Here is a 23,238-nt window from a genome sequence, read left to right as displayed (position 1 = left end):
GGGTGGGCTGGACAAAGGGTTGTTTGGGCTACATCCAAGGGGCCCTCAACCTCAATCAGCAACACACCAGCACCAGCTCCCTCTGCTCATGGTGAAAGCCTTTATTCCTTTTACATTGCCAAGAGCAGAGTTGCAATGGGAGGAGGGGCAGGGGGGAAAAGTCCCTCCGGACACAAGAACTGGCTCCCCCTCCCCCCACCTCAGGGCAGGGCAGCTCAGTTATAGGACCCAGTGACCCTTCTGTGGCACCGCAGGGGGCACTTAGCGTCAAGGCCCCTTAGCCCCCAGTGGACCCATGGCTTGCCATGGGACTAAGAAGGTCCAGACTGAGTGTCCCTGGGCCCTAGGAAAATGCTTGTCTACAGCCCCATCACAGCAGACACGCCAACCAGAGCACTCACAGCTGCCCTGTGCAGCTGGTACCCCATGTGTCCTGATCGGTGCTCCAACACTGAGAGCGTGGGCACGTGGGCCTGTCCTGGTTTCCTCTATAGCTCTTCACACATCCTGCTCTGACCAATCATCATGATGAAACCCCCTCTGCCCCAGGGGTCAGGACCAGAGCTGCCCTGTCTCCTGGGCAGACTGCAGAAGGCTGAGCCAGGATTGGGGTGTGGGCTGGTCCATTCCAGAGCCCAGCGTCCTCCCAGTTGTGATGATGGAACACGTGAGAAGAGGTGGGGGCCACCAGTCTGGTTAGAGGGCGGTGGTGGGGATTCAGTGGTCCTGCCAGGATTCCAGAAACTTTAGATGGAGAAACAGACCTACATCTTTCCTCCCTCTAGGAATAAGGGAGAGGTGAGGGTCCAGGAGGGTCAAGGGGTGGGGTAGGAAGCTCCCAAGGTGCTAGCTACTATACCTTGGCTCTCACTGGCCCAGAGAAGGCTGGAATGCCCCTGTCCCAGTACCCCCAGCATCGTGCACCCCCTGTACCCCTAGCCATCCCTCCCCATAGACCACACACATAGGTCCTGCTGCTTGCCGTTTTTATTTTCCTTGTGACAGACAGACAGACAGACAGCTGCACAGACACCTGAATGGCTTGGGGGATGGTCAGGACAACATAGGCAGTAGGGATTGGATGGCAGAGAGACTTCATAAAAGTCAATAAATAAATAAATATTAATGGGAAGAAGGGCGAAGGCCACGGAGAGGTGATGAGAACATCCTCGGGCCAGCACAGTGCCCAGGGCTGCATCCACTGGGATAGGAGGAGACCGCTGGCTCAAGAGACCACTACTTCCAGCCTTCAGCCCTCCATGCTTCTCCTTCTGGGGATGCTGGCAGCTGGCCACCCCAGCCCCACCTGAGTCATCTCTCCTCTCCCTCCCCCACCTCACTGCCCTCTCTCACATACTGGCTCTGGCTTCCTGGCACCGTCTACATGTCCTGTCCCTGCTTCACTAACACTCCCAGCCCATGGCCTGTAGACACCCTGGTCTACCCGTTTTCCTCCTCTTCAGCCACTCACACCCTCCTGGGTTGGTTCTCCCCCAGATGCACTGTCTCCCTCCCCCAGAACCTTCCGAGAGTCTCCCCTTCCCTATTCCTCATCTTCTTTTCCTCGTCACTTGCCCATTCCCTTCTTGCCCCTCTTCCTGTTCCTGACCCCACCCAGCCTGGACAACGGGTCTCCCACTCTGGCTCTGGCCGGGTGGCATTGGCCAAAGCCCGGGGTCTCTGTCCCCGCAGGTCCATGAGGTAATAGCCCGGCCGGATGTTGCTGCTGCTGGTGTCCAAAGCCCCGGGCCCACCCGGCTCAGCGTGGGCCCTGGAATGTCCAGGGGGCGTCAGCAGGAACCCCGAGTCGAAGCCCGAGGCCGGGCTGTGGTCCGAGCCACTAGGGGCTGCCTGGGTAGGAGCGGAGCAGCACCTTGTGACGGGTGGCAGCCTCGGCCCGGCGGCGCTGCTGCTCGCCCAGGAACTCCTTGAGCCGGTTGGTGGTGAAGGTGAGCGTCTGGCGGCGCAGCTTCATCAGGTAGGCGTCCTGCAGCCATGGGTGGGCTAGGCAGTCCTGCAGGGAGGGCCGGCTCCTGCCAGGGGAAGCCAGGGACAGTGAGCCTGCAGGCATGGCTCCCAGAGCAGGGAGGCGGCCCCACCCTCCCAGAGGACTTTGCCCCGAGTGAGTGAGCTTAGACAACTCTGGGACTCAGTTTCCCAGTCTCTGAAATGGGGGCAGTGATTCTGTCTACGTCATAGGGCTGTTATGGGCTTTAAATGGTGGTAGTGCAGCCACTTAGGAGGAGTAGGAGTAGGAAAAGTAGTAGTAGTAGCAGCAGCAGTGTATTACTGGGGCGGGGGAGGAGTTGGGGGCTTAGGCATGGGCTGGGCCAGGGCAGTCTGAGGCCAGAGGCAGGTAATGCTGGGAGGTTGGCAGGTGTGGGACCCACTCACCAGGGATGTACTGAGAGGACCTTTCGCAAGAAAAGGGTGGCGCTCTGGGACGTGTTGGGGTACAGCTGGAAGGCATCAAAGCGGCCCCCCACAATGCGAGCCTCCGTTTCCTGGGGGTCTGGCTCATAGAACGGGGAGCGTCCACTGAGCCTGTGGAAGAGACAGTTCAGTTGACAGATGCAGACTGAGGGTCAACTCACAGGTCCAGGGGGACGTTAGTGTGGAGGTTCTTAGGGGCACAGCGCTCGGGGACAAGGCTACCCGCACCTGGGTACTCGTGTGTGTATGTGCGTGTGTGTGTGTGCGTGCACGAGTGTGCACATGCATGTGTGGCTGGGAGGCGGGGGGGAGGGTACAGGCAGAGGGTGGGTCCTGGGGGCACTCACATGATGTAAGTGAGCACACCCACTCCCCAGATGTCCGTGGCAGAGCCGATGGGGTCTCCCTTTACCATCTCAGGAGCTGACAGGAGACAAGAGGCCAAGTTGAACCAGCTTCCTGGTGGCAAGGGACCAGGGAGAGGCAGAGGAGGCCCCAGACCATGGGTACAACCAGAGCAGCAGGCCCTGGATGCCAGCGGGCAGAGTGGCCCCCAGGGGAGATGTGGGGCACCTGAGGAATCAGCCCAGGCACTGAATGGTGGGTGGTCCCCAGAACTGCAGAGGAGCTAAGAACCAGGGTCACCAGCTCTCCTGGATCAGCTCCGAAGTTGGGCGCCCATTCACAAAGGGTGTGGCCCACACCAAGATTAAGCACCTTTGAAATCAGCCTGGCTGGCTCTAACCCCAGCCTGCCCCTTCTAGCGACAGGGCCCTGGGCAATGTACGAAACCTGTCTGGCTCTCCATCTTCTCATCTGTAAAGTGTGGCTTGCAGAATTACTCTAAGGAATGGAGAGGACCAACAGAAAGTATTTAGCAGGTAGCTAAATGGTAGCTGGTTCCCCTTTTTTACATAAATTAATAATTGATTCTCCTGTCTTTCTGGCTTTATCAAGTTCTGGCGCTACCATTTATAACTGTCTGATATTGAACAAATACCTCACGGCGCCTCTGTTTCCTCATCTGTAAAACAGGGGTAATATTATGCCAATCTCCAGGGCTATTATAAAGAGAAACTGAAAAAAATCCATGGAAAGGACTTAATTCATTGCTTGCATACAGTAAGCACTCAATAAATGGTACACATGTGAGTGAAGTGGGGTGAGCCCTGGCTGCTGCCCCTTTGGCAGTACCCCACCTCCCCCCCGGCTGGCATGGTGCCCTCACCCATGAACTCCAGCGTGCCCGTGCGGTGGCCAAGGGGCCGCAGAGCCTGGGGGTTGTAGGGCTGGGCGCTGCCAAAGTCCACGATCTTAAGGGCGTTGTCAGGGGCCAGGAGCAGGTTGTCTGGTTTGACGTCCAGATGCAGCACGTGGCGGCCATGGAGATAGTCCAGGCCTTGTAGCAGCTGCACCACGTAGGTGGCCACGTCGTCCTCTGAATACCGGAACCTAGAGGAATGGGGGTGGGATCAGGTGATATCCCAGCTCAGCTCCCCCCATCCTTGCTTCCTGCTCCCCCAGAATGCCCAGCTACCTGTCGCTGAGCCCACAGAGGAGTTCCCGGTTGCCGCAGTTCTCAGCGATGAGCACGAGGTAACGTGGGGTGATGTAGGCCTCGTGCAGGGACATGAGCCGCTCGTGGTGCAGCGTCCGCAGCACTTCGTACTCCTGCAGGACCCGCCACTTGCCCTCGGCCACATAGGGCACGATCTTGGCCACGAACATTCGTCCGGTGGCATTCTCCCGGCAGGCGCGCACTACACCAAAGCGGCCCCTGTGTGTTGGGGGGGATATCATAGGCTCAGAGGAGAGAGGGGAACACTTGCACTCTGTGGGCTAAGCAGGGAGTAGCAGCAACTGCTGGGGGCAAGAATGCTGTGGTTCCCAGGGGGGCTCTGGAGTTCAATCCCAGGAACCTGGGTTTGAGCCCCAGCTCTGCCACTAACTGGCTCAGTACCTCAGGCAAATCCCATAACCTCTCCAACCTCAGTGTTCCCATCTGTGGAATGGAATAATGCAGTGTCTCCCTCTCAGTTGTGAATGTTAAATGAGATCATATGGCCAAAGCACTTAGCACGGTGCCTGGCACAGAGAAAATCTGAACTTAATCATGCTAAGGACCCAGATCTCATCCCCTCCCCCGGCTCCCTGCCCCCTCCCCAGGCCCCAGCAGGCTGGTCTTCTCTCCAAATCCCCGTGTTGCCAGAGTTCCACACACTCCCCACCTCTGTCCTCCTTCTCTTCCCCAGCCCTGGCCCTGCTTGCCTGGCCTTCTCCTCCAGGAAGGTGTAGGGTTTCTGAGGGGGGCCCTTTCGAAGAGTGGTGCCCTCTGGCCTGGGAGCACTGGGGGGACCACCCGCAGGGGAGCTGACCACCTCCTTGGCCAGGCTGAGGCTCTGCACAGTCACCTTGGTGGGCTCAGGAGGGGGCTCGGGGGCTGGGGGCTCAGGGGCTGGTGGTGCAGACACAAAGGAGGTCACCATATACAGGGGAGTTGAGGAAGATGCTGTTTTCACCCCTTGAGAGGTGGAAGCTGTGGTCGGGGTCCCAGTGTCGGGGACGGAAGGCTTGGGCTCACTCGGGGGGACCTGGGCACTGGGTGGGGTAGCTTCTACTTGCTGGGCAGCCTGCAGGCCCCTGTGCTTTCGTGGGGGGGTTTGGGGTGGTGGACCCACAGCCTTGAGTGAGGACAAGGCCTGGCTGGGGGGTGCTGGGGAAGATGAGGGGCTGAGAAGGGCTGACTGGGGGCCTGGGGGAGCAGGAGCTGGGGAGGGGCTCAGTGAAGGGGCCAGTGAGGTAGGAGAGTCAGGAGGCGGGGCCCTGGCTGGCCCTGAGGTAACAGGGGCGTCTCTGTGAGCAGCAGATGGCAGAGCCGTGGAGTCTAAGTGGAGACAGAGAAAATCATCACCGTGGTGCCCCAAGGGTAAAACCGGGTGCTCCAAGGAGGGGGTGGACCCTGGACTCAGGGTCCCCTGCCCTCTCTGGACATCCCCCACCCTGTCCCACTGACCTCGCATGCCCCTGACGAGGACCTTGTCAGAAGGGCCGCTGAAAGGCCCTTGCCCAGCACGGTTGGCACAGGCCACACGGAACCTCACAGTCACGCCAACTGGTAGGTGGGTCACGTTGTAGTAACAGTCAGGGATGCCTGAGCTCACGAGGTGCCAGGAAGACTCACCTACAGGCAGCATGGGGGAGGGGCTGAGGCCACAGAAGGGATGGCCCAAGCTCCCAGTGCCATCTGTGAGGAGCCTGGGAACCTGTGCCCAGGGAAGGCACTTGTCTCCCCAGCTTCCCTGCCCTCCACCCGCCCTCCCTCCCCCACACCCCCCCACCAGCCTGCCGGTCCCTCACCATCTACCCGCCGCTCCAGCGTGTACGTGCAAGGTGCCTTGCTGTCTCCTGGCTTCCAGAGCACCAGCGCCGTGTCCTGGTAGGTCTGGGGCACCTCGGGAGGGGCTAGCTTCCCTGGGATGCCTGGCAAGAGAAAGGAGCCACAGTGAGCCCCTGTGCCTTAGCTTAGGGCCCCTCCCCCATCACATCCCCCTTGGTCCCTGCCCCGGGCTCACGGGCCACAGCCACGGTACAGGAGCTGGTGGCGCTGCCCAGGACGTTGGTGGCTGAGCACTCATAGAGGCCGGCGTGCCGCTTGCCCGCCCGGGGGATGCTCAGCATCTGCCGGCCGTCTTTGCAGGACACGATGATCACGGAGGGCTCTGACCGCAGGGACTGCTTGTCTGGGGGCAAAGGAGGAGCAGGAGGGGCTGCTGAGTGAAGCCCCCCTCTGGGCACCCCCGGTTGCCACTTCCCACTGAACATCCCCTGGCCTTGGGGCCACTTGCCTGCCCCTCTCTGTGGGGGAGAAGTGGTCTCCTCACCTTTCATCCAGGAGATGCGGGGCGCAGGGCAGGCTGCTGGCAGGCAGAGCAGAGTGGCTGCCTCTCCCTCCAGCAGCACCTGGTCCTTGAGTTTGATGTGGAAGACGGGGGGGAAGTCTGGAGGGAGAGCAAAGACAGCCATGGGTCTGCGGGGACCCTGGCTCGCTCGCTGCTGACCGACGGGAGGGTGCACGTGAGAGCTGGCGCTGCCTTCAGGGAGCAGCCTGAAAGGCCATCTCTTCCCGGTCAGAGGTGGGAAGTAGAAGGCCTTGCCTTTGAGAATCTCCTTCGGGGCAAGCATCAGTTTCCCAGGCACTCACTGTGTGTAGAATTATCTTTTACTGACTATTGAAGATGCTTGGTAGCTGCTACCTCGTATGTTTTTAAGTCACTTTGAGCAGGGCCTGGCACTAAGTAAGTGCTCTGTAAGAACTTACTAGATAAAGCAAAAACAAATATTGAAAAACTACAGTGGTTAAGCTCCTGCAACACCTATGACTTCTGGGGCACCGTAGGGCAAGTGACAGGAGCTGGTGACCTGAGCTGAGACTCCCAGGAGTGAACAAATGTTCAGTCAAAATGTGCAATCTCAAAAGACCTGAAGTCAAGGCAAACCTGGGGCAGACCCCGAAAGTGTGTGTCAGTCTCCCCCATCCCTCATGCCCCCTGGGGTCTGGGGAGCCCGTCCCAGACCTTCTACGCACTCCCTCAGGTCAGCTAAGTGGTGAGAGCTTTTGAAGGGGAAACAGACAATGTCTGCATGACCTTGGACCATGTCTGTAAATTGAGGAAAATAATAACATCCAGCTCAGAGGGTTGTTATGAGAATTCAAAGAGGCATGTAAAGCGCTTAGCAGATGTCTAACATATAATAAATGCTCAAAGATGTTAGCTTCTATTGTTGTTGTGATTATTATCTTGTTAATATGCCCAGTAGAGAAGCCAGGCACAGACCCCCAGGGGAAGAGGCTGTTTCAGCAAAGCTGGCTTCACAGCCGGCTGGTGAATGGGCCCACGGCAGGGCTGCGGATGGCCAATGTCTTTGCTCCAGGTCTTTGCTGGCCTGTGGCTCCTTAGTGCCATGAGGATTTGCACTCCTGCTCCCTGGGAATGTCTTTTTAGAAAAATCCCATTCTGGTCCAGGGATGGCGGGGGCGGGGTGGGGGCGGTGGATTTCTTTCACGTGGGCAGAAAGAGCTGAGAGGTAGATACCCCTGGGAGCCCCAGCTGCTGCCTGTCTGCGGAATCAGGAGGGAGTGGGGTACGGATGAACTGGGCCGAAGAGGATCTGCAGAAGTGGATATCGGGACAGCAGCGTGCCCCCTCTCCCACTGTACCCCAGTGTTCCCCAAGGAGGGGTCCCACACCGAGGCTCCAATAACATTAAGTGAATATAGTTTCGTCAGTGGGCTGCCTTCAGACCAAGTGAGGGTACTGGGTAGGGGGGAGAGAGAGGGAGCCGAGGAGGAGAGGTGAAAGGTGACCCTGGCCCAGCTCTGCCAGTCCCACCCCCACCTCCCCAGGGGCCAGCCCTAGTTGGTAAAGTGGACATGGGGCCTTCCTCCTGCGGGGAGCGGGGAGAGGGTGAAGTAAGGGGACACGGCCTCGCCTCGGCAAGAAATCAGCTGCACAAGCAAAACGGAGGTGGGAGGGAGGCCCCAGGTGGGAAGGGATCAGCTGTCCCCAGGCCTCAGTGCTGGCTTCCCTCTCTCTCCCCCCTCCTTCTCCACCACTGCCCCCACCAGCTGGCCTCCCTCCCTCCTGTTCCCTCAGTAGAGCCCCACCGTCTACTGCCTCGAGTGAGATGCCCTGGCTCCCCTGGCCAAGGCGAGACACGGTTACGTGTCCAGTAGCAAGCCTGGCTGAGGCGCGTCTGGGACAGTTCTGAGGAGTTTTATCAGAAACTGGAGAAGATGGTGACTGATAAAGGTGCTGCACGCAGCCCGGTTTGGTGGGCCTGCTGCTTTCTGCAGGCTGGTCTGGAAACCCTGGCCTCCTGAACCTTTGCTTGTCGTCCTTGAGTAACACCCCCCTTTCAGGTAGAGGACTGAGGTGACCCAGGTGGAGAATACCTCCCTCCCTGCAGCCCCAGGACAAGTGGCAAGAGAAACAGACCAGGGCATATCCCAGGTGTCCCTCCCCCCAGCAAAGAGCCCTAGAGGCTGCTTATCTGTGCGAAGTGCCTTCTGTAGGAGCAGAGGGGACAGGGAGGGGCGATCGGGTGTTTGGGGCTACAGAGAAATGAATGGAAGGTTGGAGGCACAGTCCAGACTGCGGGCCGCTAGGCTGGGAGAGAAAGGGTGTCTTTGGGAGCATGTTCATGCATACACACATCTGCAGGGGGGCTGAGAGGCAGGGAGCCCTATCCCGAGCTCCGTCAGTACCACACCCAGTGACAGAGACCAGAGGCTGGCCAAAGAAAGGCATTAGTACGATGTCACGAAGCCACTTGTGGGCTCTGACTGCAGGGGGTCATACAGTCCAGCCTTCTGGCTGCTCCACTTACTACCAGCTCTGTGACTTGGACAAGCTACTTAGCATGGCTAAGCCTCTGTTCCCTCACCTGTAAGACACGGAGATGATGAGAATAGTTCCTAAGCAATGTGGGAGGGTTGAGTGAGGCAATGCTTGTAAAGTGCTTAATAGGACGCTTGGCATTGCTAATTAACGGTAGCTGCTGCTATTATTGTTGTTGTTGTCGTTTCCTGACTCCAGGCTCCCTCCACCGCTGCCAGGGCTCCCCCAACGTGGGCCATCTCCCCACCCGGCTGTGACCTTCCCGGGCGGCTCAAAGGGGACTACTCACCGAGCAGGCCTCTATTACCTGACTCGCTGCGCACATACTGGTGACCCAAATTCTCCTGGACGCTGCCAGAGAGGCTTGGCTGTGACAACCCCTTGTCCTTCCGCAGCCGAGAGAGGCCCCAGCGCAGGCGGCTTCGGCTTTCTGCAGGAGCTGCTAAGAACCAGGCCCAAGAGCACTTGCCCAGCCGGTACGAGAGAATAGAGAACTTCTGGCCCCGACCCTAGCCTGTTCCCACACCAGCCTCTGCCCCTCGGCCTCCCGTCAGCCCAGCCCTGCCAGTTCCGTCCTCAGGGCCTCCAGAAACGCCTGAGCCTCTTTGCGGTGGGTGTCCCCGGCCCTCTCCTTCTCCCAGAGCGTCCCTCCAGCGCACCTGTCATCCCAGCCCCACACCCGCACTCCAAACACACTTGTTCACACATTCGCCCTCCACTCTCCCCTCCTGGGCCCCTCCTCACCTGAAGAGCCCGACGTGGCGCTGGCCTCGGAGCCCAGGGACTCCGCGGAAGGCGTGGTGGCGCCGGCCTGGGCGGCCAGCTGGTTGTGCGCGAGGCCCAGGCGTCGCAGACTCTCGCCCTCGGACGTGGCCCTGCGCAGCCGGCTGAACAGCGGCGTGCTACGGACCGACGCGCCCCCGGAGTCCTCGCTGCTGCCGCTGCGCTGCAAGCGGCTCGACAGCCGCTCCAGCGTGGAGCTGAGCCTCCTGCGCACCGTCGGTACCGGGGAGCCCCGCGCCGAGCTGCCGCCCTCTGAGCTCTCCCCATCCCCACCGCGGGCCTCCCAGGCCGGGTGGCGCTGCGCGGGTGGGGTCCGCCGCAGGCGCTGGGACAGCGACAGCGAGAGGCGGCGGACGAGGCCCGGCTCCCCGACCGCCCTGAGGTCCTGCACGGAGCGGGAGCGCTCGGGCCGTCGCACCAGCTCCAGCGGCGTTCCCGCCGGGCTGGGCCGGTACATGCCATCCTCCTCCTCCGCGCCGCGGAAGAGGCCGCGCTCCTCTGAGCGCGAGCGGCTCAGCAGCCGCAGCCCCCGCGACAGGGGCGACTCACGGCTGCGCTTGAACTTGGCTTCGAACACGGCCTCCGACTGCAGGTTCTCGATGCTGCAGCTGAGACTGCTCCCTGGCCTGCGGGGCACTGTAGGGACCCGGGCTTTCCCGAATGGCCCTGGCGGAGACCCGGCCGAAGGCAGGCGCTTCTCGGAGGCTCCCGGAGGTGGGGAGACCACCCTGGCGAACACAGCCGCGTGGGGCTTGGGCTCCGACGGCGATGCGACAGGGCCCTGTGGGGGGCCTTGCGCGTGGCCTGACAGCTGGAGCGACTGCATGATCTGGGCATAGGGTGTGAGGGGGGCCGCTAGGGTTTGCGGAGCTAGGGGGGGCTGTGTAAGCTTGGGGGCTGGTTCTGGCGTGGACTCTGGGGCCTTCTCTCGGGCAGGCTGGGGTGCCGAGGGCTGTGCAGCATCACTGGGTGTGGCGACAGGAGGTTCTGAAGCCTTAGGGACACTGGGCTTGGGGGCGCTGGGCCGCACAGGGCTAGGTAGCTGGGCCTCGCTGAGGGCGGACAAGGAGGGAGACTCCTGCAGCCTGCGGGCCCCGAGCCGGGCCACGGGGATCTCAAGGGGTGCCCCAGCTCGGCGGTGCCGGCCCCCGGGCTCTGCCTCAGCCTGCGAGAAGCTGCTGCTCTTCTGCAGGCCCCGGGTCTCGGGTGGGTGCGGGTGGTGGGGTGCTGCCTCGCTGGAGGCCGCCCGAGCCAGCCGGGGGTCCCGGGCACGGCCCCCCAGGCTCTCCAGCAGGGGGCCCCTTAGGCCGCTGACCTTGCCATTCTCAGGGCCACCCCGCAGCAGCCGCTGGCGCAGGGCCTGCAGCCTCTGGGCATACTCGCCCTCGCCCAGGCCTCCTCGGGTCAGGCGGGTGGCCCCCGGGCTGGGGCTTCGGCGCTGCGGCAGCTCTACAGACGCTGCCTTGTGCAGGCCCCGGCCCGGCTCCCTCGGCCCGGCCCGGGGCAGGGCGCTCTCAGCCGAGCTGCCCCTCCGGAGCTCTCCCCGCCGGGGGCTGGGCTCCTGGCCTGGGGAGGGGAGGACCTGAGGGCTGGGGGCCTCCTGGTCCTGAGAAGGGGCCTTTCCTTCCTCCTGCCAGTCCATGGGGGTGGCGGCCCCAGCCTCTGGGGTGCCCAGGGCCTCATCCTCAGTGGGAATGTCAGTGAGGGACACCCGGGAGCCCGAGAACTCAGGCTGCAGCGGCCGGGGCACTGAGGGCAGCTCCTCCAGCTCTTCCTCTTCAGAATCGGAGGAGGACGACAGCCCTCCACTAGGGGGTGGTCTTCTGGGTACAGCCACCCACACACGCTCCGGGGGTGCCCGCAGCAGCTCAGGGATGGGGCGCAGCACCAGGTGGCACTTGTAGCTGATCTGGGAGCGCTGGAGACAGGGTACTAGAGTCAGACCTGAGGGACCCATGGGGCCAAACTGACCCACTCAGGCCCACCTCATCCCCAGGGGAGAAGGCTACGGCAGGCAGAAGTGGGAGCTGAGAGAATTAAAAGGTGGATGAAGACAGATGAGCAGAAGTGAGGGCACCTGATAGAAAAAGCAGGGTTAGAGAGAGAAGGCTGTAGAATGAGAAGATGAAGCCACAGAGCAGGGCCCAGCCAAACTCACCTGCCATCTCCGCCGGGAGAGGAATAGCTTTAAGTGATCCGTGCTCACCTCTGCGCCCCTTGCCTGTGCCTGTAAACCAAGAAAGAGGGCCTGAGGGAAAGTCCTCTGTCAACCCTAACCTTCCAGGTTTGGCAACGGAGAGACAACGTCCACAGGAGGGGACAGTAGACAGAGCAGCGTCGAGTCTGGGCTCCTGGGGCTCCCTTTCCCAGGGGATCTGTCACAATAACTCCCACAGTCAAGGTTCCCACGTGTGGACAAATTCCCTGAACCTAAGCGGAGAGGCAGGAAATCAGTGGCTCCTAGGCTTCAGAGCTTACACCAGGGCTCAAGGCCCTGTCCTGGTGCACTGGCTGCCCTGGGAGGCCTGTGCTCAGGCCCGCAGCTTGAACCCTGCTCCCCAGCTCACCATCTGTCTCCACATAGAGACAGTGCCCCAGACATCTATCTGGAGCCCTGGGGGGCCAGACTTCAGATGCTTCCCTCAGCCACCTTTTCAGAGCTCATTTCTGACCTGAGAGACCAGGTTTGTACCCCAAGGACAGATACCAGAATGACCTCAGCCTTCTGTTGACCCAGCACAATGCTCCCTGGACGGTTTGTTCAGTCGCTCTTTCTGGGTCATTTGCTGAACCCCTCCCTCTGCCTGGCGCTGTGCCCTGCAGTGCTGGAGTTTGAAGTTGAGTGAGAACTCTGCCATAGGGAGTTCAAAACCAAGAGGACAAGACAGCCAGGCCACCCACCAAGCACACTGTGTGGGACCAGGGCAGGATGGAGGCGAGCCACAGGAGTGAGGAGGACTGGGGCTGGTCTCGAGAGCCAGGGAGAACACAGATGAGCATCCCTAGGACGAGGGGTTGGGGTCCAGACCTGTGCCTCGGAGTCCATGATACCCCAAGCTGAGCTTCAGTTTCCTTATCAGCAAAAGGGGAGTGATAATACCTTCCTCTGTAGAGCTATTGTCAGGCTAACAGATCATATGTAAATAAAATGCATATCGTGGTTACTGTACACACTAGGGACTCAATAAAATGGAGCTGTTAATAATGTTCTCGCTCCTTCCACCTCTTCTATCACCATTTTGCAAGACAAGACTCACTTTAAACCAAGGATGTTCTAGGGTCTCCTCTGCGGTAGGCCTCCTGCAAAGGAAAGAGGATTAAGAAGGGATTTATCATTCATTCATTCATTCAATAAATGTTTGGGAAAACGGGGCCTCTAAGGAGTTGGGGGATTGACTGTCTATGGGCGGAGGCTTGGGCAGGAGTAGGGGCGGCGTGAGGGGACTCTGCATTGGGGAGGCTCCTCGGGCCTCGTACTCACAGCCGGTCCCGCACCAGCACTTTGATGAGGAAGCCCCGGGCCTCCCTGCTCAGGCTCAGGAACGTGGTCTCCTCGAAGGCCACATTGTAGTTTCGGATGTTCATCAATGTTGTCCGATCGTTCTCCCCGACAAACGGAGAGATTCCCGTCAGGCTGCAGGGGTGGAGATGGCTGGAGTGAGAGGTGGGCCCTGGGGCTGAGATGAGACAAAGTGGGGTGCCAGTGGGAGCACAGGGCCAGGGACAGGCGGAGGCTGGGTGAATCTGGGCAGAATCCTGCAGATTTTTGCCTGTCCTGCCCCTACTCGATCCCCTGAATGGGCAAGGAGGCAGTACTGCCTTGAGCCCTGGGCCACCAGGTCCTTATCCCAGGCCCGTGCTCTAGAGGACCTTGTTCCAGCCCTCCTCCAGCCACGGCCTGTCCCTGAGGTGAGGAGCCTATGCCAAGGGGATATGCCCCCAGAGCCTGGGCCTTCCCTTTGTAGCCCACGTTCTGGACTAGTTCCCTGCCTAAATGGCACTGAGCCGGCACTGGCCTCCCAAGCACGCCATGTGTGCCCACCCCTTATGGAGGAGCGTGGTGGCGGACAGAGCTTGGACACTCAGTCTGGGCGTCCACATTCATGCATGTGAGGCCCCTCCCAGTGCAGGAAGGAACCAGGGTGCAGAAGAGAAGAGGCAGGCTGCAGGCCCCCAACTTCTCTCTTGCCCCAGGCTCTGCAAACGTTAGGGGTGGGCCTGCTACGAGACTGTTAGGAGACGGGGTCCTGAGTGCAGAGGGGTCCTTACCAGAGGAAGGCGACGACACCCACGGGCCTGAGGGGAAAGGAGAGTGGATGGATAAGAGGACAGCCCAGGTCCCACCACAAGTGAGCAGTCCTCTTGCTACCACTGATCTACTGAGAAAAGGTCCTCCCTGTGAACACTGCCATGGACAAATGGGCACAGGGCTGCCTCCTTGGGGCAGGACCCTGAACCCAGAGATCCTGACATGCCTGGAGGACTCAAGGGTCATGGCAGGACCAGCCTAGGAAGCCCAGAGGAGTCTGGGGACCAAGAGACCGTGCCTGCCTCACTGGGGGCGACAAGGTGGCTGTAGGTACGGAGGCCCAGCACCCAGGACTGTGAGGGCTGAGGCCTTGAGTGATTGGGTCAGCCCTAATGGATGAGGGGGAGGTAGTGACATGGGCAGGAGACCCCCGTGAGCAATGCCACCAGCCAACTGTCACAGTAGGCATCCGGGCTTAGTAAAGCTCCTCTCTGCCACTGAGCGAGCCCTCAGCATGGCACTGAGGGAAGCTGCCCTGGCCCGTCCCAGCAGCCCAGTATGCCAACGTTACCAGATATCAGTGACCCCAGAGACAGGGGTCTGGTTGACAACCTCGGGTGCCACGAACTCGGGTGTGCCGTATTGGCAGTACTGGGGCTCTCCCGGAGTCAGCTCCTGGGCGTTCCCGAAGTCACAGATCCTCACCTGCTTCTCACCCTGCACACCGTCCCATACCAGCAGGTTCTCAGGCTGCGGGACACAAGGCAAGACACGGGAGCTGAGTGCAGCGGGGAGGACACCCCAGTGCCTGGCTCCCACAGGACACTCACAGGCGCGCTGCCCGCTCCCCACCCCACACCTGCATCTCACCTTGACATCCAGGTGCAGCACACGGTTCTTGTGCAAGTAGCATATTCCCTCTAGCACCTGCCTCATGTAGGCCCGGATCTGTGGAAACAGGAGGCCCAGAGTCCGGGGCGGGGGGTGGGGTATTATGTTTGATCACCACCAGGGTTGTAGCAAGAAGCCAGGCCATGCTTGGGAAGTGGCCTTCAGGTGGCTGGTGGAGGGGGCTGAAACATAGGTTTGGGGTTACTGAGATTCAGGGCTTCCATATACAACTGCACAAGTTGGGCACAGCACCATTATAGGAGAGCGCCATTTGCATGATAATAAAAAGAATTGTGCAGTGCACAACTTGTACAGCCCTACATGGCAGGACAGCACTGAGACTGAACACAGTCTAGATGGGGCTCCTTCTGGGGTAAGGCTTGAGGAACCTTTATGTGAGGAATACTGGGAAACAACAGAGTTGGGGGCCAGGGTGGGTGCCGAAATTTTCAGAAGACAATTTAAGTCCCAGTGTGGGGGTGTGCTCTGATGGGGGAAGGGGGCTTTGCTGCCTACCTAACAGTGCTCTCCACCACCACCCCTGGCCTATTCGCGGGCACAGATGGCATGCTCAGGACGCACCCCTCGGGTCTCAGAGCTCAGGTGGGTGAACACTGGTGCCCAACCTGGCCCCTACCACCCACTGCCCTCACCTCAGACTCACACACGGTGGGTTTCCTGGCCATTCGCTCCAGCAGCTCCTCTGTGCAGCTATGTCCTGGATCAAGGAGAACAGTGACCAGTGCCAACTGCTGGGCCTGCCTTAGGCAGTGCCCTCCACCCCCAGAGCTCAAGTCGGGTCCCAGCTCAGCACAGGGTCCTCCCTCCCCGAAAAGCACATCTGCTACCAGTGAGCAACTGCACCTTCCCTCTTCCCCCTGTCATCTGGGTGCTTAGATGGGACAACCGTGCTTGAACTCTCACTTGCTGTGGGATCTCAGGCAAGTCACCTAACCTTTCTGAGCCTAGGTTCCCTCCGGTGTCAAACAGGGATAAGACTCCTCTCACCCACCTTGTGAAGTATCTATAAGGATCAAGATAGAGCAGCATTTTGTTGACTGTGGATGGACTCCTTGACTCTATTTGAGAATGACCCAGAAGGCCCAGGACACATAGTAATTTCTCATTTTACTGAGGTTTGGGTTCGAACAGTACAGACTGGGAGGCTAGCATGTAGGACACGGTCACCCTGCTAGTGGCAGTGACAAGCCAACCATCCAGCATCCTTACCTCAGTGTGACTTTGTTTAACCATAGCTCTTATGAAAGGATAAAATCCATTCTTTATGAGAAGAGCCTCTCAAATAAAGCCAAGTATTAATGGGGTCACTGCAAATGTTCAGATATACTGTATTGCATTTCATGATAAAAATCATGCGCCTTTTGCCACCTGTGTGACCTCAGATGAGTTACTTAACTTCTCTATACCTTAGTTTCATCATCTATAAAATGAGGATAATAAAATTACAAGAGATAAGCATACGTGATGATTAAATAGATTAATATCTGTAAAACTCCTAGAACACTGCCAGGCACACATCAAGCACTATGTAAATTTAAGCTAAAAAATGTTGTTTTTCACACAAGTCTCCAGACTCCACTCTGTGAAGTATTTATAAGATGTCTTCAGAACTCCCAGTTGTCAATGGGACCATTTTGTAAAGTGTGAAATGTGTTGCTAATTGGCTGTTACAAGGACCAGTCATTCAGGCCATGTGTCCCCCACCCGCCCAGCCTGTCCCAGGATACAGCTCGGTGACAATGACCAGTCCCCGGCGCCTCTCGAAGGCCTCATGGAAGTAGAGGATGCAGTCATGCTGGAGCCGGGCCAGCAGCCGGGCCTCTCGCCACGCCGATGCCTTTGGCTTGGCCTGACTGGGGATGAACTTGGCTGCAAACTCCAGGCCGGAGCTTCGCTCCACTACACGCCGCAGGTAGGAGAAGGCACCCCTGGGTGAGGACACGGGGAGCGGACAGGGCTCAGGCGTTGCTGAGCCTCAGGCCCAGCCTCCCTTGGGCCCCGGACACCACACCCCCTCCTAGCTCCACACCTGCCGATCTCCTGGTGGATGTCATAGAAGTCGCTGAGTCTCCTTCCTCGCTGCTCCTCGTCTTCCCTGACCCCCTCCACCTCCATAGCTGTCTGAGCTGAGGAGAGATGCCTGGTGTTAGGTGGAGAGGGCAAGAAGGAACCAGGGCAAGAGACTGGGACAGGGAGGGCAGATGGAAGACACGGAAGAGAAGCAAGAATGTTGGCGCCCGAGGCAGAGCTGCTGGGGCTGGAGGAGGTGGTGGTCTGGAGTGAAGGGCCGGGTGAGTGATTCCTGGTGGGAGGGCGCTCACATAGGATTCCTGGGTGAGCACTTGGCCTTACTCTCTTGAACTCCAGCCCACCTGAGTGCACAGCCAACTCTGCTTTGCAGGAGACTTCGCCAGCCAGGTTGCGGGCCGTACAGGTGTAGACGCCTCCGTCCTGGGACCCCGCGCTGAGCACCACCAGGGAGCACTCATTCTCCTCGTACACGAAGCTCACGTGGTTGCTCTCGGTCAGCAGCATCTCGTCCTGCAGAGGTGGCCGTCACCTCCAGTCCAGGCCTGGCTTCCCCTCCACCTGGGACCCAGCTTTACCTCCACGCCAGAGACCCAGTCTCATCCCTACCTTAGGGCCCACCATTATCTCCGCCCTAGGGGTCTTGCTCAGACCCAGGATCAGCTCCACCCTTACTTCCCAGGTCACCAGCACCTCTGGGTCCCACTTCCTCCTCCTTATCACACCTCTGGCAACTGCTCTGCTCTTGGTCCAGGCTCCCCTGACCCCTCCCACACCCCCAGGAAATCACTCCTCCCTTCCCCCTAGGTTCCTGGCCAGCCCCAGCTCGGACTCCACGGAGGCCTTCATCAGCCTCTGACCTTGTACCACATGATGTCCGGCAGTGGTTTCCCCTCAACCACCACGGCGAAGCGAGCGGTTTCTCCAGCTCCCACCTCAACGTCCTCCATGATGGACTCAAACCGAGGGGCCTCTGAAACACACAGGGGTGAGGGTGGGGGAGGGAGGGGAGAGAATATGGGGGTCACGGGGCCTGCCTCTCTAAGCCCTCCCTCAGCAACTGGCTCAGGCGGAACACCAGACCCCCTTCCTGTCCCCCCGCCAGAGCCCCAGCAGCCCACCCTGGGGCTCTCAAACTCCGCCCCCAGCAACATGAGTTCCTGGCCTGGACCAAATGGTGTCCCTGCAAATCCAAACGTGACGTTCTCCAAATCTCAGAAAACCCAAGCCGGGGGTGCAGGCTTGCTTTGTTTGGCTCTCAGTATTCATTTGCCAGCTTTGAAATTAGGAGATTTTCACACACAAAAGAAATCTGGACTTCCTGCCTCTCTTGGAAAATCAGGACTGGCTGTCCTGAGCTGCTTCCCTCACTGCATTAATGGGCTGGCGAGGAGTGGCCGACACTGCCCCCTGTGGGTGGTGGCCCTTCAGCACAGTCCTACCGTGGGCTTCTCGAACTCAAACCGTTCTGGGCCCTGCTGGCGGCTCAGTCTGTGACCCTGAATCAAGTTCACGGAGGGCATTGCCTCTATCTTGAAGTTTTCTCTCTGAATCTTATTTAAATATTTAAGGGGCCTTCAGCCATCTGGGAGATGGCAAGATGAATCCACGGGTACCGATTCTCAGTTTAGTTCTCCCACATGTGACTGATTTTATTCTCTGCACATAACATGCGGTTGTGTTATTTCCTGGTAAAGCAGCTTCTAATTCTCATGATGGAATTAAATACATATTCCAATGTGCTTGTGCTTTTCGGAGAAGCCTATGACTTCCTGGTGCCCTCCCCCTCCTCTGAGAATGTTTGAGGATCTGGGCTTTAAAGGGAGTGGGAGAGAGGCCCTGAGGGAAAAGCAGGGGTGCTGGGCAAGGAGCACTACCCGGCCACAGGCACACAGCTCAACTTTTATACAGATAAAGGGGGAGGTCATCCTGGGGAAGATGCATCAGCGGAGCAGGTGTGGAGGAAAGAGGCCATTCCACCCACCTGGGGGGTAGGGGGTGGGGCACAGCAGGAGGGGGTGTGGATCCAAGCCCCAGGCCTGCTCTAGCCCTGGCCAGCTGGGACTCGGTCTCCCTCAGTCACTGTCCCAGCCAGGCTGGCTGCAGGGCTCTCAGTGTCCAGAGCCTCCCCAAACCCCAGGGCTCCTCCTATATCTGGGAAGAAAGATGAGTCCTGCAGATGGTACGGTCAAGGAGCAAAGTGGTTGGGAATTCCCTGGTGGTCCAGTGGTTAGCCCCGTGCTTCCACTGCATGGCAGGGCGGGGCGCCCAGGTTCAATCCCTGGTCGGGGAACTAAGATCCCGCAAGCCACGTAGTGCGGCCGACGAAACACACACACACACACACACACACACACAAAACCAAGGAGCAAAGCAGTGGCTGAGTAAGAAGTGCCAGGGTGGGGTGGGGGGAAGCTGGGCAAAGGGGAAGACACATAAAAGGGAAACCAGTACCCCATCTACCGCGGGGCCAGTAGCGCCCCTGCATCTCCTCCTCACACACCCTACTGCCACCTCTCTCCTACTTTAAGACTGCCTGCCCTGCCCTCTAGGAATCTGGTCCCTGGTCTGCTGGGAGTGGAGATGGGGGCAGTGACAGAGGTCAGTCTACGAAGGTCAAAGGATCAGAAGGTTTCAAGTGAACTTCAACAATTTTTTTTAAAGCACTAGAAAATGTACATTTACCCCGTGATAAGATGGCCTGTGCTAACTAAAATGTCACTTTCTTTGCATTTGGTTGGAATCTTATCTACTCAGCAGGTAACACTGTTTAGCTCACGCTGATCTGACGTTCGGAGTGGCAGTTACATACGTCTAGAGTTAATTAACAAACCGGAAAACAAGATAATTACTACTTCATGCATGTTACAGTCTGAGAGACTACATCTCGAAAGGAGAAATTATAAAAAGGGTCCTCACTGCAGAGGTTGGAAGGCCCTGTCAAACAGGCTTGTGTGAAAGGGCAGCAGCCAGGATCCCCAGAGCTGGGAGTCTGGGGATAAGATGCCTCACTTGGGCCTTTTTCTTTTTTAAATTGACTTGGTCCCCCACCTCCTCCCAGTTTGTTTCATTTGAAGTACTATTTCCTGTTGTGTTTAACACAGGATCTAAGAACACTGGCTGGCTTTGTGGGGCATCCAGGCTTGAATCCCAGCTCCTGACTTATTAGGTTGTGTGACCTTGGGCCTGTTACTTAGCACACTCTCTGGGCCTCAGTTTCCCCATCTGTAAAATGGCGATAATAACTGACTCCATCCCACAGGGTTGATGTAAATATTAAATGAGGTGATACACGTAAGGTACTTAGCACTGAGCCTGGCACATACTAGGTGCTCAATAAGTATCTTATTAGTACTGCTATTGTTACTAGTACTGCTATTATTATGGCAGTACTATCTAATTATAGTATTATCTAATGATGGACAGGCCTGAGAGGGGAGACATAGGATTGGCAGGTGGGTGTGTTCACCTGGGGGTGTGAGGAGAGGGCTGTGGGCCTCAGAGGGAGGGAGGCAGCTGTCACCTACCTGCCAGCTCCAGTGTGACCGAGCAGGACTGTGTGCCATGGCGGTTGTGGGCAGTGCAAGTGAGGGTCCCCACATCCCGGCGGCCCACCCGGCAGATCCGAAGACAGTACTGGTCATCGTCTGGCTGGCTCAGCTCATACACACCCGCCCGGGCCTCTAGGAGGGCCCCTCGGCAGCTAAGGGACACAGCACAGAGAGGTCACCCAGGATCCAGCCCCAGGGAGGTCGGCCTGGCCGGCTAGAGCGGGACTGCCTCATGTGAGGAGTAGGGCATGCCAGGTGGGCCCCACCTCCTCCAGACGACCTGGGCCTCCACGTGGTTGAAGGTGACGGTGACACTGGCAGGCTGTCCCTCCACCACGCACACGATGTCTGGCTTGTCCAGCACGGCGGGCGCCTCCTCCAGGAGCGGGCCTGGGAGCAGGAGGGCTGGCTCTATGCTGGGCTTGACACCAGATCCTCAGCACCCACTGCTCCTTGAACCCTCCCAATCGCCATGCGAGCTCCATTTTTACAGACGAGGAAGCCGAGGTTCAGAGAGGTTTAGCGACTTGTCTAGGGAACTCAGCCAGAAGCAAGCAGCAGAGCTGGGATTGGACACCAGAGCCTCAGCCTTGCCCACTGCGTGTGCTGCTTTTAGGAGTAAGAAGGAAGCACTCTGACAGGCAGGGGTCGCGCCCAGCCACGCCAATCCCGCCCTAGTTATCACGTCCACACCAGCCCTGGAGCCTCCTCCATGGACACCCAGTTCCCTGGCCCAGTAGCTCTCGCCCCCGCCCCACAGAACACCAGGCTCACCGCGGTCCAGCAGCTGCACGGGCTCAGAGGGGGGCGAGGGCTTGCTGCTGCTCTTGATGGTGGTGCTGAGGACCCGGAAGACGTGCTGGACCCCCTTATGCAGCCCAGTGGCTGTCCACCCAGGCTGCCGCAGGCCCGTGACCAGTGCTGTCCAGTGGTCTGAGCTCAGCACCTGGTGCTGCACAGTGTAGGTCAGGGCGTCCGGGTCTGGTGGGGAGGCAGCTGCTAGAGGCGGGCCTTGCTGGGGTGCCCCCCGCCCCTGTTCAGCTGGCTCGGGACTCAGGGATTCATCATCAGTCTGCTCTGAGGACCTGCCTCAGTTTCTCCTGTCGCTTCTGCCCGCCCCCTATCTGCTCCTGCCCAGCCACAGGCCTGGCCAGGCTCAGAGCCCACGAGGTGTCAGGCATGGGATCCAGTTACAGGCATGGAGGGACCTTGACTTAGCCCCGATTCCTTGCAACTACCTGAGGTAGGGAGACTGAGGCACAGAGCAGTAGGAGATCGTGCACAGGGAAGGAGAGGGGTTCCCCGGGACCGCGACCCAAGCACCCAGTCCCTCTGAGAAAAGAAGGGCACGTGGCAGCCCCCCTTTCTCTCCTCTCCTGACCCAGAGCCAGGGCTCTGTCCACCATGGGGAGGAGGCCCACAAAGCCGCTCCTGGCCAGGCCCCCAGTGCTCCATCCACTCCTACCCGCGCCTGTATGTCCTCCTGGGCCTTGCCCTCCTCTCCTGGCCCCCTCAGTGCCCCCGCCCCCACCCATAGCCCTGTGTGGCTGGACCCACCGATGGCCATGTCCAGGCTCCTGGGGGCGTTCCATGCGAGCGTGATGGTCCTTCCGGTCACAGCCACTACCTGTGGGGCGCCATCTGGGGGGCCTGGAACCACATCTGAAAGCCACAGGTCCGACATCTGCTGGGTCCTTTCGGGCTCAATGGCCCCACAGGATCACCAGGCCTCCAGGCAGCGGGCTGGGGGCCGGGGGCACAGCCACGGGGGCAGAGGCAAGGCCAGCTGGCTTCCCAGGGGACCGAGGGGGAGGGAGCTGGTGTGGAGGCCCCGCCCTCACCCAGGCCCCTGGGTGGGCCAGAGGCTAGGCTGTGCACACAGCTGACCGGGAGGGTACCTGCCTCACCTGTGACGTAGAGGTGGGCATAGCAGGCCGCTTTGCCCAGTTTGTTGGCAATGACGCTCTTGTAGACGCCAGCATGCTGAGGTCCCACAGTAGGGAACACCAAGCGATGGACATCCCTGTCTGTGGGCGGGGTGGGACAGTGATACTGTGTCTGAGCTAGGAGGATACTTTGGAGGGTGGGCCCATGCCACCCAGGCCTGGCCCTTCACCCCACCCCGCTACAGGTGGAAGGGAAGGGTGGGGCAGACACAAGAAGGCTGTCCATCGTGCAGCACACTCTAGGTCCAGGCTACCAAGTGCACACCTGCAGCCCTGCACCTCTTGCCTGTCCCTCCAGCACTACAGGCCCAGCCACTTCTCATCTTCCTCCCACGCCAGTTCACTCTCTGTGGGTTCCTGCCCTGGAGAGCCTCCTCTTCTCCATCCTCACAGCCACTGCCGGTCCCATCTCCAGCTCAGAGCCCATGAAAGCCTCCACGCATGCGGTCCACACCCCACCAGCAGCATCGCATGTGATCTCTCGATCTAGGGACCTTAATGGCACCTACCGCTAACTAGGTGGCCTCCAAAGCCCTCAGCCCAAACCCCCGTCCAGCCTCGTCTCCTGCTATTCCTACACGTCCTGACCCTGACCCACCATCAGGTCCCTGAACAAGCCACATGAGTTCCTTCTCCAGGCCCTTGCTAACAAAATTCCTCCCTTCTGGACTGTTCTTCTCTTACCTAAGGCCTCCTTCTCCTTCAAGATGCAGTTCAAGTGACTGCCAGCCCTGGGAACTCCTCTCCACGCCCCTGGTCCCCTCTGCACCTCCATCTCTGACTCCCTCCCTGGGACCTCCAGCGCCCAGCCCACAGTGCTTTGGGTGGTCCTTCCTCTTTTCTTGTACACGTCACGCCTCCTGTAAGCTCCTTAATGACAGAGCTTGTATGTCCCGCCAGGCCCAGAACTGGATGCCTTGCATGCAGTAAGTGCAAAT

General features: G+C 59.3%; 1 protein-coding gene across 15 annotated transcripts in view; it reads right to left on the bottom strand.

Annotated features, from left to right (window-relative positions):
- Positions 1–969: 969 nt before the first annotated feature.
- SPEG (striated muscle enriched protein kinase) overlaps positions 970–23,238 on the bottom strand; it is a 56,024-nt gene continuing 33,755 nt past the window's right edge. For 11 of the 15 annotated variants that reach the window (XM_057550842.1, XM_057550844.1, XM_057550843.1 and 8 more), the window contains 28 exons: positions 22,262–22,381; positions 21,912–22,016; positions 21,129–21,335; positions 20,621–20,744; positions 20,331–20,506; positions 17,664–17,776; positions 17,148–17,316; positions 16,805–16,901; positions 16,503–16,703; positions 15,408–15,465; positions 14,734–14,811; positions 14,435–14,613; positions 13,884–13,910; positions 13,096–13,248; positions 12,872–12,914; positions 11,773–11,841; positions 9,576–11,532; positions 9,139–9,273; positions 6,315–6,431; positions 6,006–6,173; positions 5,791–5,913; positions 5,447–5,614; positions 4,702–5,317; positions 3,971–4,210; positions 3,662–3,885; positions 2,781–2,856; positions 2,395–2,544; positions 970–2,033 (listed from right to left, as the gene is read on the bottom strand). In XM_057550842.1, coding sequence (XP_057406825.1) covers positions 1,841–2,033; positions 2,395–2,544; positions 2,781–2,856; positions 3,662–3,885; positions 3,971–4,210; positions 4,702–5,317; positions 5,447–5,614; positions 5,791–5,913; positions 6,006–6,173; positions 6,315–6,431; positions 9,139–9,273; positions 9,576–11,532; positions 11,773–11,841; positions 12,872–12,914; positions 13,096–13,248; positions 13,884–13,910; positions 14,435–14,613; positions 14,734–14,811; positions 15,408–15,465; positions 16,503–16,703; positions 16,805–16,901; positions 17,148–17,316; positions 17,664–17,776; positions 20,331–20,506; positions 20,621–20,744; positions 21,129–21,335; positions 21,912–22,016; positions 22,262–22,381 — 6,086 coding nt within the window. In that variant the 3' untranslated portion in view covers positions 970–1,840. Of the gene's footprint in view, positions 2,034–2,394; positions 2,545–2,780; positions 2,857–3,661; positions 3,886–3,970; positions 4,211–4,701; positions 5,318–5,446; positions 5,615–5,790; positions 5,914–6,005; positions 6,174–6,314; positions 6,432–9,138; positions 9,274–9,575; positions 11,533–11,772; positions 11,842–12,871; positions 12,915–13,095; positions 13,249–13,883; positions 13,911–14,434; positions 14,614–14,733; positions 14,812–15,407; positions 15,466–16,502; positions 16,704–16,804; positions 16,902–17,147; positions 17,317–17,663; positions 17,777–20,330; positions 20,507–20,620; positions 20,745–21,128; positions 21,336–21,911; positions 22,017–22,261; positions 22,382–23,238 lie in introns of those variants that run through there. The other 4 variants (XM_057550845.1, XM_057550841.1, XM_057550853.1 and 1 more) reach the window with 3 other exon arrangements.

Source organism: Balaenoptera acutorostrata, chromosome 8 (assembly GCF_949987535.1).
Source record: "Balaenoptera acutorostrata chromosome 8, mBalAcu1.1, whole genome shotgun sequence".
Taxonomy (NCBI): Eukaryota; Metazoa; Chordata; class Mammalia; order Artiodactyla; family Balaenopteridae; genus Balaenoptera; species Balaenoptera acutorostrata.
This window is presented reverse-complemented; position numbering and strand designations above follow the sequence as displayed.